Source organism: Hydra vulgaris, chromosome 12, assembly GCF_038396675.1.
Source record: "Hydra vulgaris chromosome 12, alternate assembly HydraT2T_AEP".
Taxonomy (NCBI): Eukaryota; Metazoa; Cnidaria; class Hydrozoa; order Anthoathecata; family Hydridae; genus Hydra; species Hydra vulgaris.
Window position 1 is genome coordinate 31,475,040 of NC_088931.1, and position 17,667 is coordinate 31,492,706.

General features: G+C 29.7%; 3 protein-coding genes across 4 annotated transcripts in view; all 3 read right to left on the reverse strand.

Moving 5' to 3' along the window:
• Positions 1-5,311: 5,311 nt before the first annotated feature.
• Positions 5,312-7,975, reverse strand: LOC136087719 (uncharacterized). Its single transcript, XM_065811143.1, has 2 exons — positions 6,268-7,975; positions 5,312-5,996 (listed from the first exon to the last, which is right to left on the reverse strand). Exons 1-2 carry the CDS (start codon positions 6,812-6,814, stop codon positions 5,602-5,604), a joined length of 942 nt encoding a protein of 313 aa, XP_065667215.1. The 5' UTR covers positions 6,815-7,975; the 3' UTR covers positions 5,312-5,601.
• A 6,681-nt stretch (positions 7,976-14,656) lies between these two features.
• LOC136088062 (uncharacterized) lies at positions 14,657-15,784 on the reverse strand. Its single transcript, XM_065811716.1, has 2 exons — positions 15,775-15,784; positions 14,657-15,471 (listed from the first exon to the last, which is right to left on the reverse strand). The coding sequence occupies exons 1-2, from the start codon at positions 15,782-15,784 to the stop codon at positions 14,657-14,659; spliced, it is 825 nt and encodes a 274-aa protein (XP_065667788.1).
• A 553-nt stretch (positions 15,785-16,337) lies between these two features.
• The window catches only part of LOC100203179 (rho GTPase-activating protein 26), a 60,356-nt gene continuing 59,026 nt past the window's right edge, over positions 16,338-17,667 (reverse strand). For both annotated transcript variants that reach the window (XM_065812917.1, XM_065812918.1), the window contains 3 exons: positions 17,458-17,604; positions 17,218-17,297; positions 16,338-17,082 (listed from right to left, as the gene is read on the reverse strand). In XM_065812917.1, coding sequence (XP_065668989.1) covers positions 16,991-17,082; positions 17,218-17,297; positions 17,458-17,604 — 319 coding nt within the window. In that variant the 3' untranslated portion in view covers positions 16,338-16,990. The remainder of the gene's footprint in view (positions 17,083-17,217; positions 17,298-17,457; positions 17,605-17,667) is intronic.

The window sequence follows — 17,667 nt, forward strand, 5'->3', positions numbered from 1 at the left end:
TTGCATTTATCGATAAGAACTTCAACAGTTTTTCAATTCTGCACCTTTATTTTTTGCTCTTCTATTAGAGCAAGTCTATTGGATTTTTGAACTTGCGTCCTATTCAAATTTTTTATCAGAAGATGTTGTTTCTTCTTCTATGGATATACCACACGTTGAAGTTGATGTTTCAATTATTATCAAGTCTAACTTTGTATGCTCACTACTTTGTATTTCCTCATCCACTTCGACATCGTTACCAGCATTCGAAGGTTCTATTTTTCGTTTTTTTGAAGCTAAGGAGGCTATAAAAGAATTCTCTGGGGCTCCCACTGTTTTTATATGAACCTTTCTACCAATCCACCATGAACGGATCTTTCATGACTGGTTTTATAGTCGTTATCAAATACTGCTTTGCATACGCAACATTATAATATATCTTTTGCTTTTCATAGTTAGTGCTGGAAAACAAACGCGTTGCTATAATTTACCGTAATTTTTAAATGATTTAATGTTTATAAAAGTTATCACTCTTAATAAATGTGTTAAGATATAAGTCTTACCATAGTAGAATAAGACTAATAATCCTATTATATATTCTTATTAGGCATATTACTCCTACAAACCTAATTCTGATCCTACTTTAGTATAATGATAATTGGAAGTAATAACAGGCACAAAACGTTCATATCAGAGTTTAACATTTATTTTCTTACACTTTCTGATAAAAGCTTTATATAAAATTACTATATTAAAAAATGAATCATATCATTTTAAATGCTATCATATCTTTTAAACAAAGACAGAAATGTTAAAATCAATTCATGGAAATAAATATTCACGTTTCAAAGTAGAAAGTATGAAAAAAATGAATAAGTGCTTTTAGTCAAACATAAACTTGCAGCTGCCATTTTTATTGTTGATAACAAAAAAAAGAAGCGCGAAAAAAAACTTAAAGCTGTGGAATACAGCCTTAAGCCGTTTAATAAACGTAAAGTTTATTTGTCCAAGTCAAAAAAGAATTAGTTCTTTGATGGATTTTCGCAAAAATTTTGATTTTATTTAACTAGAAAATATTTTTTGATTTTATCACCGATTTCCCAGCTGCCCCAACTCGTGGCAAGGAAATTCCCAACTTTTCTATTTTTTAGATTCTGGGAGGGGGAGACTTCCCCTCCTACCCCCTCCAAAGCGACGCCCCTGGCTTCAGGATTATGCGTATTTGCTTGCTAGCTTTTTAGTAATATAGTTTCTTTGTACTAATTCCTTTTCTTTCTTTTTTTTAATTTCTTAACCAATATAAAAACAAAAAGTTAAAGTAGGACTTTAGGACCGATGATTTTTATTTTATTAAGTCTTAAGAAAAACGTTTTATATTATATATTTTTAATTTTTGTTGTCTTATATTTACGGTATAGACTAAGGGGCTTGGTGATAAGACCAATTATGTCTTCTTCTTGCCCCTGCTATTTGTATTTATATTATGCTTTACGACTTTAATAAACTTATATGGCAAAGAAAAAAAAAAAAAAAAATTTACTGGTAAATTTACAGGTAAAGTTACCGATAAATTTTACATTAACAACACTTATCAACATTTCACAATATTACTGCTAATTGTCTTCTTAGTTGTTTATCCGTGAATGACCGAAGTTAGGCTATTTCAAAATTTCACTAACTTTAATAAACAAGTAGTTAATTTTCAAAAATAATTAAAAAATTTCTTAATAATACAAAGATTAAATATAATCATTTATTTTAATAATTTGCTTATTTTAGATTTTAATATTATGCATTTTTTCAAACTGTTTGCTAAAGAATTATTTCAGCAGATTGCATTGCTAAAGAATTATTACAGCAGATTGCAAGGTAGTACAACACCAAATAAAAAAAAAAAGGAAATAAACCTCCAAAATAAATGCTTTTAAATACAGATTACTCAAATAATTTAAATAAATAAAAGCAAAAAAAAAAAATTTTTTTTAATTAGCATTAGGACCATAATGGCGGAAAAACTATCAAAAAATGCGTTTTTGGACTAAATTTCAAAACATAATATCTAAGGTTAGCCATCATTATATGACCTGAAATTTTGTACACTTACTCTAAACACTATTTTATTACATTCAACAGATAGATGTTTTAAATATCAAAGTAAATGATGAGTTATGTAGATTTTCCTCATATTTTATTTATTTTTTGACGTTTTAGAGAGATCTTACTAAAAAAAAAAAAAATTACTAATCATAAAAAAAAAATCATCTGTTAAATGAATCTTATTGGTATTTCGAGTAAGTACTGAAAATTTCAGATCAAATGAACAATGCTAACTCAAGAAACTGTGTTTTGAAGTTTAAGCAAAAACGAAAAAACGCGAACTGAGATAAACAGCTTTGAAAAATTCTTGATATATTATTTACAATATTAATTCAAAAATCCTCCTGAAACATAACTGTCATTACATTCTTTTGCTTTCTCCTCATCTAGGTGACCTTTTTTGATGGCTCTAAGAGTTTTTCTTCTTTTTTTCCCTTTCTCTGATGACTTGCACCTCATTTCACTAATCCTTTTTTTATTTTTCAGAAGTCGCTGAAACATTTGATACCTTACCATGTAAACCAAAATGTCTCAAAATACTAATAACAACCTTTGCACCATCATTGTATGCTAAAATAGCTAAATACGTTCCCATTTCCAGTGCTGATTTAGAAATAAAAACTCTTTTTGGTACACGAGCCAAGATAAATCCATTAAGTGCCTTGTTAGCATTTTGTGTGTTTCCATGTAAACATTTTAATAACAATTCATCTGATTGTAAATTTATAATTATTGATAGAATTAAATCTTTTATCCACAGATGTATGGTAGATTTGGGTTTATAATTCTTTTGATTTAGAGCCCAGTATTTGCACCAACTATATTTTAGAGGAGGACAAAACTGGTGGCGTGTGTAGGAATCAGGAAAATCGGTGAAGTGGATAAGTATGGCATAAACTGCTTTCTTCATTGAATACAAGTTTCCCACATTAGATTTGATAGCAAGACCATAGAAATTTTGCATTGAATTAATGCAGTTTTCAGTTAGTTTACCTCTGCCTGTTATTGGTTTTTTAGTACCTTTTTGGGCTTTGACAAGGTTTTGTAGATGTGTTCCTAACCGTTTTTGAACATGTCCAACACATTCCAGTTTTACAGGCATGTATCCTTATCTCCTAAATATTCTTTATATTTTCACACTGGTGATCACACTGGTGATCAACCAACCAACACTGATACTCTGGAGTTCTTCTTTTAGATCTCCACATTTTACATATGTTGCAATGTTTGGTAAATATCTTTGTATAAATACATTTATCACTACAAACAGCAGTTACAACACCATTCAACGAATTATGACCTCGCTTTTGCCATGATCCATCAATAGAAATTCTAACTTCTTTCATTTCAAGAGAGTTGTTTATTGATTTGGTTTCAAAAGCAGCTTTTTGCATACTTTCCTCAGCAGCAATTTTGTATACTAACATGGCAGTTTTATTTAACTTATTAAAGGCATTAGGCAACAAACAATAAAGATTCATACAGAAGGAAAAAATTTTCATCGACTCATGACCAGCAGCAAAGAATTCTTTGATTTTGGTGAAGTTCTAAAGTTCTTAAAAAAGTTACACTTTGTACGCTTCATCTCAAGTAAATGACAAAAACCCTTGCGAGAACCAACATTATCTTTGATTAACAAATTTCCAATAAAGCAATTGGGGCAAACAGTGTGTGCAATTAATTTCTTTAACAATAAGTTAATAAGTATAAAATAGTCGTCAGATTCACATTTATCCGAGCTGAACGATACATCTGACTTTCTTGAGCTAACTCAAGAAATCTCCTGATCTGCAGGTTTTGATTTGAGAATATCACATGGTTTAAACCCATTTCATTTTCTGCTCTTCTTTCTAGTACAATTTTGTTTATTTGGCATTTCTTTTATTTTATTTAAATATATATATATATATATATATATATATATATATATATATATATATATATATATATATATATATATATATATATATATATATATATATATATAATATAAATCCAAAGGGTAAACAAACAATAACACTACAAATCTTTCAAATCTGTTAACTGTTCCAAAACGTGTTTAGTGATTAAGAACAATGGCTTTAAATTAACCAAGAGCGAGACTAGGTTTTTTCAAACCGAGACGAGACCGAGACGAGAAGTTAGTACTTCTCGTTAGACCGAGAACGAGACAAGACGAGAAATTTAACAATTTTTGAAAACAAATTTATTAAAATCCAAGTAAAAAAAAAAGGATGTAAACATGGTTTTGACAAATAGACACAAATAGACACAAATGACATTTGTCAAATGTAAACAACTTTTTCAAATATTAATGCAGAATTTTTTTGCCAAACTTTTCCAACAAGACAATGTTTTCTCTGATTTGTTCTACTTTTTCTGGGTGTAAGTTGTGTCTGGATGATCGGACGACATTTCCACCTGAGCTAAAAACTCTCTCTGATTTAGTTAAACTTGCTGGAATAGCTAAAATTTGTCTAGTTAATGAAGAGAGTTCTGGCAATGTGTTTGAATGCAATTTCCACCAATCAAGAATCGGAAAGTCTTTTTTGGCATCAGGGAGATATTCATACTGGCACATTTCGCTCAAAATAGGATTCAGTTCAGATGTTGGCTAATGTGTTTCAAGTCTGAAGTTTAACTTGCGCTTCAGTTTTGAATTAGGGGACAAATCTGCTGAAAGAACTCTGGCAACAGGTTGGCACTCAACATTATTCTTAAGTAGTTTGCTGCAGCACTCAATAAGTTTCCAGTGTGACAAAGAGTAAATCTTTTCTCAATGCAGCTTTTCAAGTTTTTTGCATACAAGACACGGTAGCCATTTTTTCCATCCGTCTCAATAAATTTATCAATTTTGTCATGGATTAAATAAAGAGTATCGGCGACAGTGTTAATTGTTGGAATAGACTCAGCCGACCACGCTTCTGTAGCTTCTTTAAGTGGTGCCAAAAACTCATTAACCGATGTTACCTCAAATTGTCATCTTCCCCCGTATGCGGGGCAAGATGACGATTTTAAGATACGTTAATTCCATGATACCATTACTGTCTTAAATATCACGGTATCATAAATTCTAGTTTATAAAATAAGTAATATAAATAGTGGTGTAATTTTTAATAAAAATTAAGTTTATATATTTATATAGGGCTATGCCAAAAAATCTGCTAATAAGTTCATAGTAAATTTCAAAACAACAAAATAAAACAAATGTCAAACAAAATATTTTAATGCGCAATAAAACAATGTAATAATTGCTAAGCTACACAAGAGTAGCATACAGTACAAGTAAATTTGCGTTCAACATATTGCCCACAAGTTAAATGACACCAGTGTTCACAGGATTTACACATATCCCAGTCATCATCAAGCAATGGATCATTAGGATCACCATAGATAATTTCACAATACCAACATGAAATTTCTTCAGTTTTATCAACTATTTTTGAAACTTGATTTTTGGATTTTTTTTTCGCTCTTTTTTTGGCTTTGTCATTTTTCTTTCTATCGTAAGTTACAGCTGTTTTTTTAAGCTGGCCCTTCTTTTCTAACAGCTTTCTTTATTTTTTGATTCATCAATTTTTCTTTTTTCTCGAGTGCAGCTAATTGAACTGAAGCTTTAAAAGGGGAACTTGTTGCCACTTCTGCTTGCTTAAATTTTCGTTTACGGCTAGCACTATTTGTAACCCTACAAGCAATAGGATAAGGTTGAATGTTCTCAGGTGATACAGTTTTTGGCACATCGTTTAACTCTATTTGGGTTCTATCAACATTTGCATCTGCATTCGACTGAATGCATTTTGGTTCAGTGTTAACAGTTGGCAATGATAAAGAGTTGTTGTTGTTAAATGATATGGTCAATGCTGATGTAACTGCATTAAGTTTCACCTTTGATGTTGACTGTTGCTGGCGATCTTCAACTACTGGAACAAAATATTACAGAAAAAATTATATAACATATGTCATAAAAATCATCACAAAATTATTTAGGTTAATTTTACGTTATTTCATATTCTATTATTTAGCATAATTGTCCAATATTAAAGATAAGCTGAAGTTATTAGCTTATTTAAATTATAAATTGTCAGGTAAAGATTTGTAGATAAAAAAAAACAAAGACAAACATTTTTTAACTTTTAGTTTTAAGAAACAAATAAAAAACCGAACTGTCTAAATAATATATAATTTACATACTTATTCCTGATTGATTATTTGATATAATCTGATTTTTTGGTATTGGGCTATCACTGGTCAATGATGGTGCAAAGTCAGTTAAAGAAAAGATCTGCGGATTGAAGGGCCAGATTCCAGTTTCTTCAAATCTTTTACTTGCAATGCCAGTTGTTGCTGATTGGTCATATGCATGTCTTACAAGTGCAGGAATCTGTGCTTCAGTGATTGGTCTACCTGGGTAATTTACCATCCAGTTATCACAAGTTTGACTGTAGTAAGTTTTGAATGGTAAAAAGAAGGTAACATCCAGAGGTTGCATCATATGGGTGGCATGTGGTGGCAATGTTAGCATTACAATTGAATGTTTTCTGCAGTATTCAATGGCTGAAAAACTTATGTGTGAGTTATGGTTATCCACAATTAACAGAACAGGATCAGCAATAGTTGGTTTTGTGTGATAAGCAAAGTGCTTTAAATAATCTACAAAAACTTCCTGCGTCATCCAACCAGAGTTATGGGCAAAGCCAACTGAATCAAGTGGAGAATTGTCCAGAAAATCATGCCGCATTCTTTTTCGTGGAAAAATAAAAGCTGGAGGTATGTACACACTAAAAAAAAAGGTAGAAATTTCTACCTTAGGGTAGGATATATGATATACCCTTAGTAAGGTATAATTTTCAATTTTTTAAGGCAGAAAATTATATTAAAAACAATTATTTGTCATACAATTTTCTAACTTAAAGGTATAATTTTCTACCTTATAAGGTAGAAAATTATACCTTACTAAGGGTATATCACATATCCTACCTTAACTAAAAATTTCTACCTTTAATTTTTAGTGTGTAAGTTCCAACAGCATTCATGCTACAAACTATGGTTACGGTTTTTCCTCTGTCAGCAGAAACAACTTTGCCCACTCTTTTAATGCCTTTGACTGAAAATACTTTTGGGATTTTTGTTGGTACAGTGGGTAACCCACTTTCATCAGCATTGAAGATTCTTGAAGGTAAAAATTTATGCGTTCTCAAGAGATCTCGAAGTAAATCAAAAAATATTGCAACCTGTGGGGAGGTTAAACCTTGAATTCTACCCAAAGACGTCATTTCAGGAGTTCGTAATGAAATATTGTTGTGGCGTTTCAAAAATCCACTTAATCAGTCAAGACCAGCAATTTTTAATTTCCTGTTAAAATTATGTTGAACATTATAATGTTCTGCAAATTCAAATGCAAATTTCTGAGCTGTGCTTTGGTCATACCAAAAAATCTTTTGCTCAACTCAATTAAATATTCTGCAAGTAATTTTTCCATTTCCATTGAAAATATAGGACGAAACCTTCCATTGCTGATTGGAAATTGATCCGAAGATTTTTTAAGGTAACGCCTTAGTGTTGCTTCTGGAACTCCAAAATTTACAGCAGCTTGGTTCTTGCTGCAAGCATTGGAATTGCAAGCTTCAATAGCTTGAGTCATGTTCTGCATTGTCCAATTTCCATTGGCACCTCTACTCGTAGTTCTGATATAGTTGCGAACCATTTTAATAACTACAAATAACACAATAGTATACAATGGGACTGTCAATATAAACAAATAACATGCAAATACATGTACCATATTAGAAATATACTTTACACACACACACACACACACACACACACACACACACACACACACACACACACACACACACACACACACACACACACACACACACACACACACACACTCACACACACACATATGTATATATATACATACATATACATATGTATGTATATATATACATACATATACATATGTTTGTATATATATACATACATATGTATATATATATATGTATGTGTATATATATACATACATATATATATACATATGTATGTATATATATACATATACATACATATGTATATATATATATGTATATGTATATATATATATATATATATATATATATATATATATATATATATATATATATATATATATATATGTATGTGTATATATATATATATATATATATATATATATATATATATATATATATATATTTATATACATATATATTAACGAAGAAAAAACAACTTTTTCTATGGTACTTTAAGTTTCATGCCTATACGGCAATCATCAGCCATTGAATACAAATTCAAAAACAATAAAAAACCGCTAAAATTACAAAATACTGTGTAGTGGGATCTTAACGTCGCTAAGAAAAAACAAAATATCAGCTAATCACCGGTGTCAAAAAAAGATAAGAGGAATTTATTCTTGTGTCTGCATTTTGAAATCAACTCATTTCGTTTATTTAACAAGTTATCACCTTTATATGTTAAAATAAGGAATTTTTCGTATAAACAAAGATTGCAAATTTTTGACGAAGTGTTATAAGGATTGCAACGTTTTACAATTTTCCACTTAATTAAGGGTGTAAACATTTTGACTTTTATGTCCCAAATTTCTTTAGACAATTCGGTATCATTTTTATATTTATTAATGTTAAAAGATTTTAGATGGTTAGCATACCGAAATTTAAATGGAGTTTCACATAAGCCAAAATATACTTTTTCTTTGTAGTCAGGTTCATTTGACGACACGGTCGCTTGATAAACGATGTTCTTCGACAAGCACTGATTGTTCATGGGACAGATGGATTTATTGACACAGTTGCATGTTTTTCCCTCATCTTTACCTCGGCTATATAATATCCTGTGATTGTGCGAATTAATGATGGACTTAATGTTTGGCATACATGAGTAGCTTATTTTAATGGTATTTCGATTAAATATCTTACGAAGTTTGTGGCCAACCGGAAAGTGCAGGTCTACCATGTTCAAAAAACGACTTCCTATTTTTGTTGCAACATTGGTACTGAAAGGTGGGTTGTATCAAATTATGTTTCGCTTGTGATTTTTGAATGGGATCTGTTTTTTATTTGAATGGTAGGTGAATTTGCAGATAAAACCTGATTTAAATAATGCATCTTGATAAGGAGGGATGGATTGTTTAAAAATATTTTCGTTAGAAGAATTGGTTGACAATCTTAGTTCTATAGTTTGAGGAAGGCTTTTTAGTATACTAGGAGGGTGGTTAGAGGCAGCATTTATATAACTGATGGAATTACCAGGCTTGCAGTAAGGTTGGAAAGAACTGTCATTAAGATTTAACGTTAAGTCCAGATAATTAACAATTTTAAAATTACAGCTGATAGATATATGAAGATCATTATTATTAAAAATTTTCACGAAGTGCTTTTTAATTTTTTCCATCTGTTGGCCACTCCGGTTCTTAAACACTGCTAGACCATCATCTCTATACAATCCGAATTCATCTTTATCGTAAGATTGTGATAATTGAAACAAGATAAATATTCCAACTAACTCACAAACTTCTGCGCCATCAAAGGCTCCCATGGTGACATCAAATAAGCCTCCACTTTTTTTAATCCAAGCTTCACCGTTGTTAAATAATAATGATTTCCTGGCATGGTATATTAACTTTTTTTCATCTTGTTTTATAATTAAGTATTTTTCAGCAAAGGCTATAGCGTTAATCAGTAAATTTTCATTAATTGAAGGATAAAAATCAGTTATATCGAAAATTAAGAATTTGTATAAATGTTTTTCTTGAATACTTTGAAACCAATCTATAACGTTCTGTGAGTTTAGCCATTGATTAATGCAAACTTTTTTTCTAAGATAACTATTTATTTTTGATAGAATAACTTTAGAAACTCTACCTACTTCGTTTTTTGCAGGATTTAATAGGCGAACTGTAGGGTTGTTTAAAAAATTATCCTTGTGGTCTTTTAGAGTGATAAAACAATTGGAGGTGCCATTTAGTTCAATTCTGTTGAAAACATCATGATTAGTTAAAAGGTGTTTGCTTTCAATATTTATTTGATCTTTCAGATTTTGGTCAGCCTTTTTATATGTAGATGTAACGGCGTTCTTAAGGAGGTGGTTATACTCTTCTTTGGAAATTTTGTACATATTAGAGGTTTTGTCGGCTTGAGTTAAAGTATTATGTGATTTGCGCAAAGATTTTATATCGCTAGAAAGCTTTTCTTGAAACTTGTTGTTCACTTTACGAAATTTAATATTTTTAACTAGATTAATTTTTAATAATAATGATCTTCATATATCTATCAGCTGTAATTTTAAAATTGTTAATTATCTGGACTTAACGTTAAATCTTAATGACAGTTCTTTCCAACCTTACTGCAAGCCTGGTAATTCCATCAGTTATATAAATGCTGCCTCTAACCACCCTCCTAGTATACTAAAAAGCCTTCCTCAAACTATAGAACTAAGATTGTCAACCAATTCTTCTAACGAAAATATTTTTAAACAATCCATCCCTCCTTATCAAGATGCATTATTTAAATCAGGTTTTATCTGCAAATTCACCTACCATTCAAATAAAAAACAGATCCCATTCAAAAATCACAAGCGAAACATAATTTGATACAACCCACCTTTCAGTACCAATGTTGCAACAAAAATAGGAAGTCGTTTTTTGAACATGGTAGACCTGCACTTTCCGGTTGGCCACAAACTTCGTAAGATATTTAATCGAAATACCATTAAAATAAGCTACTCATGTATGCCAAACATTAAGTCCATCATTAATTCGCACAATCACAGGATATTATATAGCCGAGGTAAAGATGAGGGAAAAACATGCAACTGTGTCAATAAATCCATCTGTCCCATGAACAATCAGTGCTTGTCGAAGAACATCGTTTATCAAGCGACCGTGTCGTCAAATGAACCTGACTACAAAGAAAAAGTATATTTTGGCTTATGTGAAACTCCATTTAAATTTCGGTATGCTAACCATCTAAAATCTTTTAACATTAATAAATATAAAAATGATACCGAATTGTCTAAAGAAATTTGGGACATAAAAGTCAAAATGTTTACACCCTTAATTAAGTGGAAAATTGTAAAACGTTGCAATCCTTATAACACTTCGTCAAAAATTTGCAATCTTTGTTTATACGAAAAATTCCTTATTTTAACATATAAAGGTGATAACTTGTTAAATAAACGAAATGAGTTGATTTCAAAATGCAGACACAAGAATAAATTCCTCTTATCTTTTTTTGACACCGGTGATTAGCTGATATTTTGTTTTTTCTTAGCGACGTTAAGATCCCACTACACAGTATTTTGTAATTTTAGCGGTTTTTTATTGTTTTTGAATTTGTATTCAATGGCTGATGATTGCCGTATAGGCATGAAACTTAAAGTACCATAGAAAAAGTTGTTTTTTCTTCGTTAATATATATGTATATCGCTCTATTTGAAGTATCTTTTTAATATTGAGCACTCTTTTACGACTATGAGTTTTGTTTTATTATTATAATACAAAACAGCCTCAAATATCAATATATATATATATATATATATATATATATATATATATATATATATATATATATATATATATATATATATATATATATATATATATATATATATATATATATATATATATGTATATGTATGAATAAAACAGATTAAATATAACCATAAAGTATAGTTATTATTCCTAATCATATTAGGCTAATATGATTAGGGTTAATAACTATACTTTATGGTTATATTTAAGCATAGCCTATGCTTATTATACAAACAGATATACGCATAACTAAAATTGACATATGCATAAATAATAATATTCACAACATAACTAAACTTAATTAACTTTAAAGTAACTTTAATTATTATTCTAAGTTATTATAATTGTGTTTATTGTTATAAGTTAAACACAACTAGGCAACAAGGTTTAAGTTAAACAAAACTAGAGGCAGTGTTCATACAGTTTATAGTAAAACATATACTTCGGCAAAACGACGAACGAGTCATCTTACCCCGTTCATCTTGCCCCAAGACTACACAATCTTCAAAGGTGATTCAGAACTATACATAAATAAGTTATCATAGCTTAATACTACTCGTTTGGCTTCCAAATTGAACAAGCTAAACGAAAAATTCTCGCTTACCTTTAGCTGGTGATGTAATGATGAAAAAAATCAAATGCAAGTGAATTTTTTTTTTTTCCTAATATCGGAAAAACCTTATTTAATACTTATCTTTCATCCAGAAAATAATATTTATAAAGAAAACATAAATAAATCTAGTAGATATAATCTACATCGCTCTCAGCTACAGTCAGCTTTCATATTTAGTTGAATTTTGAAGATAATGGTAGGTTGTCATCTTTCCCCATCCTCCCCTATCTGGAAAAAAATTTTCAAAGATAAGCGATACTTAAATATATAAATATAATTAAAAAACAGTTCTTTTCCTGCCTAATTTAAACGTTTGGAGCTGTCCATTAATTACGTCAATAAAATAGGGGGAGGGGAAATCTGAAATTTTTAGATTAAGGAAAGGAAGGGGAGGAGGAGGGGGGAGGAAGTTCAAGACAAGTTGACGTCAGACACTGAAAAAAATAAATAGAAACAAGAATGAGGAAAATAGACTAAAGTTTATGTTTTAAACAAACAAGTTTTCAATAAGCAATTAAATTGATTAGTTAGAAGTCCATACAAAGTTGTCTCATTCATAATCGACAATTCTGATTAAATTAAAAGAGAACAGTTATTAGTATTTTGGCTTTGTGATGCTTTAAAGCCATATAAAACAGTTGTAAACCAGTTTTTAAAATTTAAAACCATCATTCAAAAAAATATAAAGTACCATTAGAAAAAAGTATTTAGACAAAGCTGATTCTAAACATTACCAAAAGAGATATGTAGTAAAGTTAATACGAAATGCCACATTTTGAAATTATTAAATTTGTCCGTAGAACTTTGCCAAAGTATCATCATGCAGTAATCATTAAACATTATTTATTATGAACTAATAATTGAAAGCGTCTTGGTGCTATAGAGTATTCTTTGAATTCTTCCTGGTATTATGGAGTAACCAATGAACGCTTCTTGGCACCGGCAAGAAATTGAGAACATTTCTGACGATAATACTTACGCTAAAATGTTGTTGCTTTCATGCATGTTTCAATTTATAATTAGCTTTTTTTGCAATACATTCTAATTTTGATGCAAAAAAAAAAAAAAAGTGTCTTTGTTTGCTTTTAGTTTATAATGTTCTTAACAAAATTTAAAACGTTTAAACTATAATAATCATAATAAATAACAATAGAAAAAATTTATTTAACATTTTCCTCAATTCATAGAATGAAAGCAGTAATTCAAAGTAAAGGAAGTCCTATCAAATATAAAGTTTACCTTTGAAATTTTTTGAAAAATAATAATTTTTAAATTTTCTTGAATTTTCCCAATGTTTACCTTGACCCACAGAAAAAGGTAGTAGTATTTAAAAGAAAATTTTTTAAAGTAGAATTTTAAAATAGTTTTTAGTTTTTAATAGCTTAACTTCTTTTAGGGAACACAATAAACTATTTTAAAATTAATGTTTTGTTTTACAACTTTTGTTCAGTTTTTGACTAAGTTCTGTTTAAAGTTTGAGTTTGTTCACCATGTTTTGTCCGATACTATAGTAGTAGGGGAGAACGGGGTGAGATGGGACAAAAAAATTTGCTTGCGTGCTGCGCATTAAAATTTCCACAAAAACCATACAAATCGGTTTAAAACTATAGTCCAATGAATTGTCATGTTAAATTATTGCAAAACCCATTATTTAACCATCAAATTAAGTTCAAGGGCTTGGTTTTTTAGAGTGACACTGTTTGTCCCATATCACCCCAAGTTAGGGTGAAATGGGACAATGGTTGGGGTGAAATGGGACAAAAATAGAAACAAATAATTTTAAGCATTATTTTATTGTTTATTCTACTCCTTATAAAACATAACAATACAAAAAATTTATTTATGCTTAACAAAAAAAAAACACCATTCTAAATGCATTTGTAACTTTGTTCAACAGGTTGCTTGATGTTTAAATTGAGTCAAAATTACGTTGATGTCTGAGGGGGTAACTTTTTTCTTTTTCTTATCTTTATCATCTTTTTTTCTTTTACATTCTGATAAACTTTCAACTAGTTCATTTCTTGTTGGTGTGTCAGTCAATACCAGAGACCTAGAACATTTTCTTTTTGCACTTTTTCTCTTTGTCACACTTTCACCCGCTTTTGGAAATGGCTTTATATCTTCTGCTATCTAATGGTAGGCAGAAGTGCTGATTTGCTGTTTCTTTTCATTAATAACTTCAGATACAATACACAGCGATGTGGGGATTGTTTGTTTGTCGGAATTATCATTTGCTGGAATTGGTCGATCCGATACATAAGAACATAAAAAGTCGACATCACTGAAAACATATGGATCGTACGGGAAAATGCCAGCTGCTTTAAAACCATTTTGAATGTTTTGGGAAGTAAAGGCTCTCGTATAAGCTATTCCTAAATTTTCAGAAATGTCATATATCGTCATAGGAGTATTTTTGGTATATTTGGATGTATTTTTGGATGATGTAGATTTGGATTTTGGATGTAGATTTGGATTTGGAGTATATTTGGATGTGCCTTTAACCATGAATCCCATGCTGAATTGTAAAATTTCTTTAATGGCCCAAATACTGATCTGTCAAGTGGTTGGAGTTTGTGGCTGCGATGAGGTGGCACAACATTGCTTTCCTTAGCTTTATCCATCAGTTCAAACGATATATGAGTTTTGTGGTTGTCCATTATCAAAAGTAATGGATGATCCTTGCTAGGATGTCCATACTCCACAAAATGATCAAACCATTTCAAAAAAATTTCTATATTTATCCATCCACTAGGATTAGCATCACCTTTTGTACCTGTTGGTGCACCTTTAAGCATATGGCTACGAAAGTGGACACGAGGAAATATCAAAAACGGTGGAATAAAATTTCCAAAGCCATTAATGCAACCCACCATTGTAACTAGGGTTCCCCTTTCAGCAGAAGTTACCTGTCCTATTTGCTTTACTCCTTTACCAGCAATCACTTTCACTGGCTTATGAACAGTTGTCAGACCTGTTTCATCAATATTGTAAATGCAATCAGCAGAAAAGTTATAGCGCTTCTGCACACTGTCAAGGTTTTTGAAGAAAGTATCTACATTTGTGCGATTGAAACTAGTTGTTCGACTGAGACTGGTAGCTTCTGGCGTACGAATAGATAATTTTGTACGATTTAAGAATAAATAAAACCATTCAGTTCCAGCTGCTTCACTCTTTTTCCAGTTTTCTGGTATTTTAATGTCATTTTCACACAACCCTATAAAACTTATAATGTAATTAAATTTAATAAGGCTAATAGTGAAGAACTTTATTTAAACTGAATTTAAAATACAAAAATGATTGGCATTAAAACAATACTTACTGTGAAAGATGTCTTCAGGACAAAGTAACAAAGAAATCCAATATAATTATTATTATTTTCTATAATAAAAAACACTTTACTATAAAGTAAACATTGAAATCTTATCATAAACATAATTTTCTGTTCACTTGCTTTTTTACAAAAATATTGATTATAAAAGTTAAAGTACAGTAAATTAAAAAAATGATAAAATTGAACAGTGTCCCATTTCACCCCAATTCTCCTGTCCCAAGTCACCCCATCACTAGTAGGTGTGAGAAAACCTTTATTTTATATAGTTCTCGTAGCTATATGCTAATCATATTTCTTCAGTAGTTAAATAAAGCAATAGTGAATAATTAAAAACCATAAACATAAAAATAAATGCAAACAACACATAAATATTTAATATTAATGATGTCTTCAAAATCCAGGAAAATTGTTAGATTTTTACATATTCGCAAATAATCCGAAAAAAAACAACTTCTGAAACTTAAAAAACACAATAATACGAAGAAGCTATTGCAAACTTATAACATATATAAAAAACTTTTGCTTTACTAAATTTTTCACTGAGATATTGCCAAGTCCCATCTCACCCCGTTCTCCCCTAATATGCAAAATGAAACGAAAACATGATTGAAATTTAAAAACGTAAATTTTAGCTTTTAAGAAACAAAACCTTCGGATTTCTCTGAATTCCTCTGTTAAAAAGTGATCTAAGAAGATCAAGTGTCCTTTAAAGATTCTGACATAATATTGATATTTAGATTAAAGACAAATTTATTTTAATTTCCTATATACATATATATTTAAAAACTAAAACAAAAATTTCATAAATGAAATTTACATAAAATTTTAAAATATTAAAAAATTATTTCTTTATAAAAAAAGTCGAAAAATATTGAAATTTGAACAACTAAAAAGAAAAAAAAATTACGAGTTTAAATTTGAAACAAATTTTAAAATAGAAATGTCTATAAAACATCAACAACAAAAAAGTATTTTATTTTACAATTGAAATTTATAAACAAGATAAGTGTTTGAATCTTTTGTGATAAATTTTTGTTTTATTCACCATTAAATATAAATTGCAACCATTAAATATGATTCGCAGGACTTCAAACGAATCCTTTTTGTGAGATTCAAAATTACAAAAACAATTAACTAAATTAAAAGCGCAACTTTAAAATAACAAAAGTATTTCTTAAAAACCAATCACTTTTAACTGATTTAAACTAATCACTTTTAACTGATTTTAAACCAATCCCTTTTAACGGATTTCAAACGCTTTCTTTATTAGTGTTATGTTAGAGAAGAAATGGCCTTTACCACAGATATGATCAGTTAATGAGAATCTAAAGGTTCCAAACCATTGCTATTACTTTAAAGGATTTAAGTATAGAGCTGATGGTTGAATCAGATAGGTTTTAAGTTAATCTACTCTTTCACAGTAGTTTTCAGGAATGAGACCAGTTTTCCCATTCAAGGTACCAATAAGCCAACCATCCTCTGTAGAACTACGCACTAAAAACGTAAATTAAAACTTAAACACGTTAAATTTTTTTTAACATGAATAGCAAAACTTAATAAAGTTAAAATTATAATCAAGCTTATACAATATTAATGATGATATTATTTTGCTCAATATAAATGCAATACCATTGGTAATAATTGCACCAGCATTGAATGTGAGCTCAGCGCTATTCTCGGCAACGCAGGTGTACTTCGTGCGAACTTTCCTAAAAAAGCAAAACATTCCAATAAACAGTAATTGATAACGTCAACGACAATAACAAGCAATAACGTTACATCAATAAAGAAGGATATCGTATACCAAATTGTAATAACAAGATAAAAACTGTGTTAAGACAAAAAATTTTTTAAATAAGTATAGCTGACCACTCTTTCCTTTTCGGTATATTAGGTCGAAGCATAGGATCGACAGATTTTAATCTAACGCATTTATTTTCTTTCAAAGACTCTTCAGAACCATTTGCATTTACATCAGACTTTAAATCTAATTTACTTTGGGAATTTGATACATCTCTAATAAAAAAGTTTATAAATAATAAAACAAACTTAAAGTAAAAAGTAAGAATGAAAAAGAAG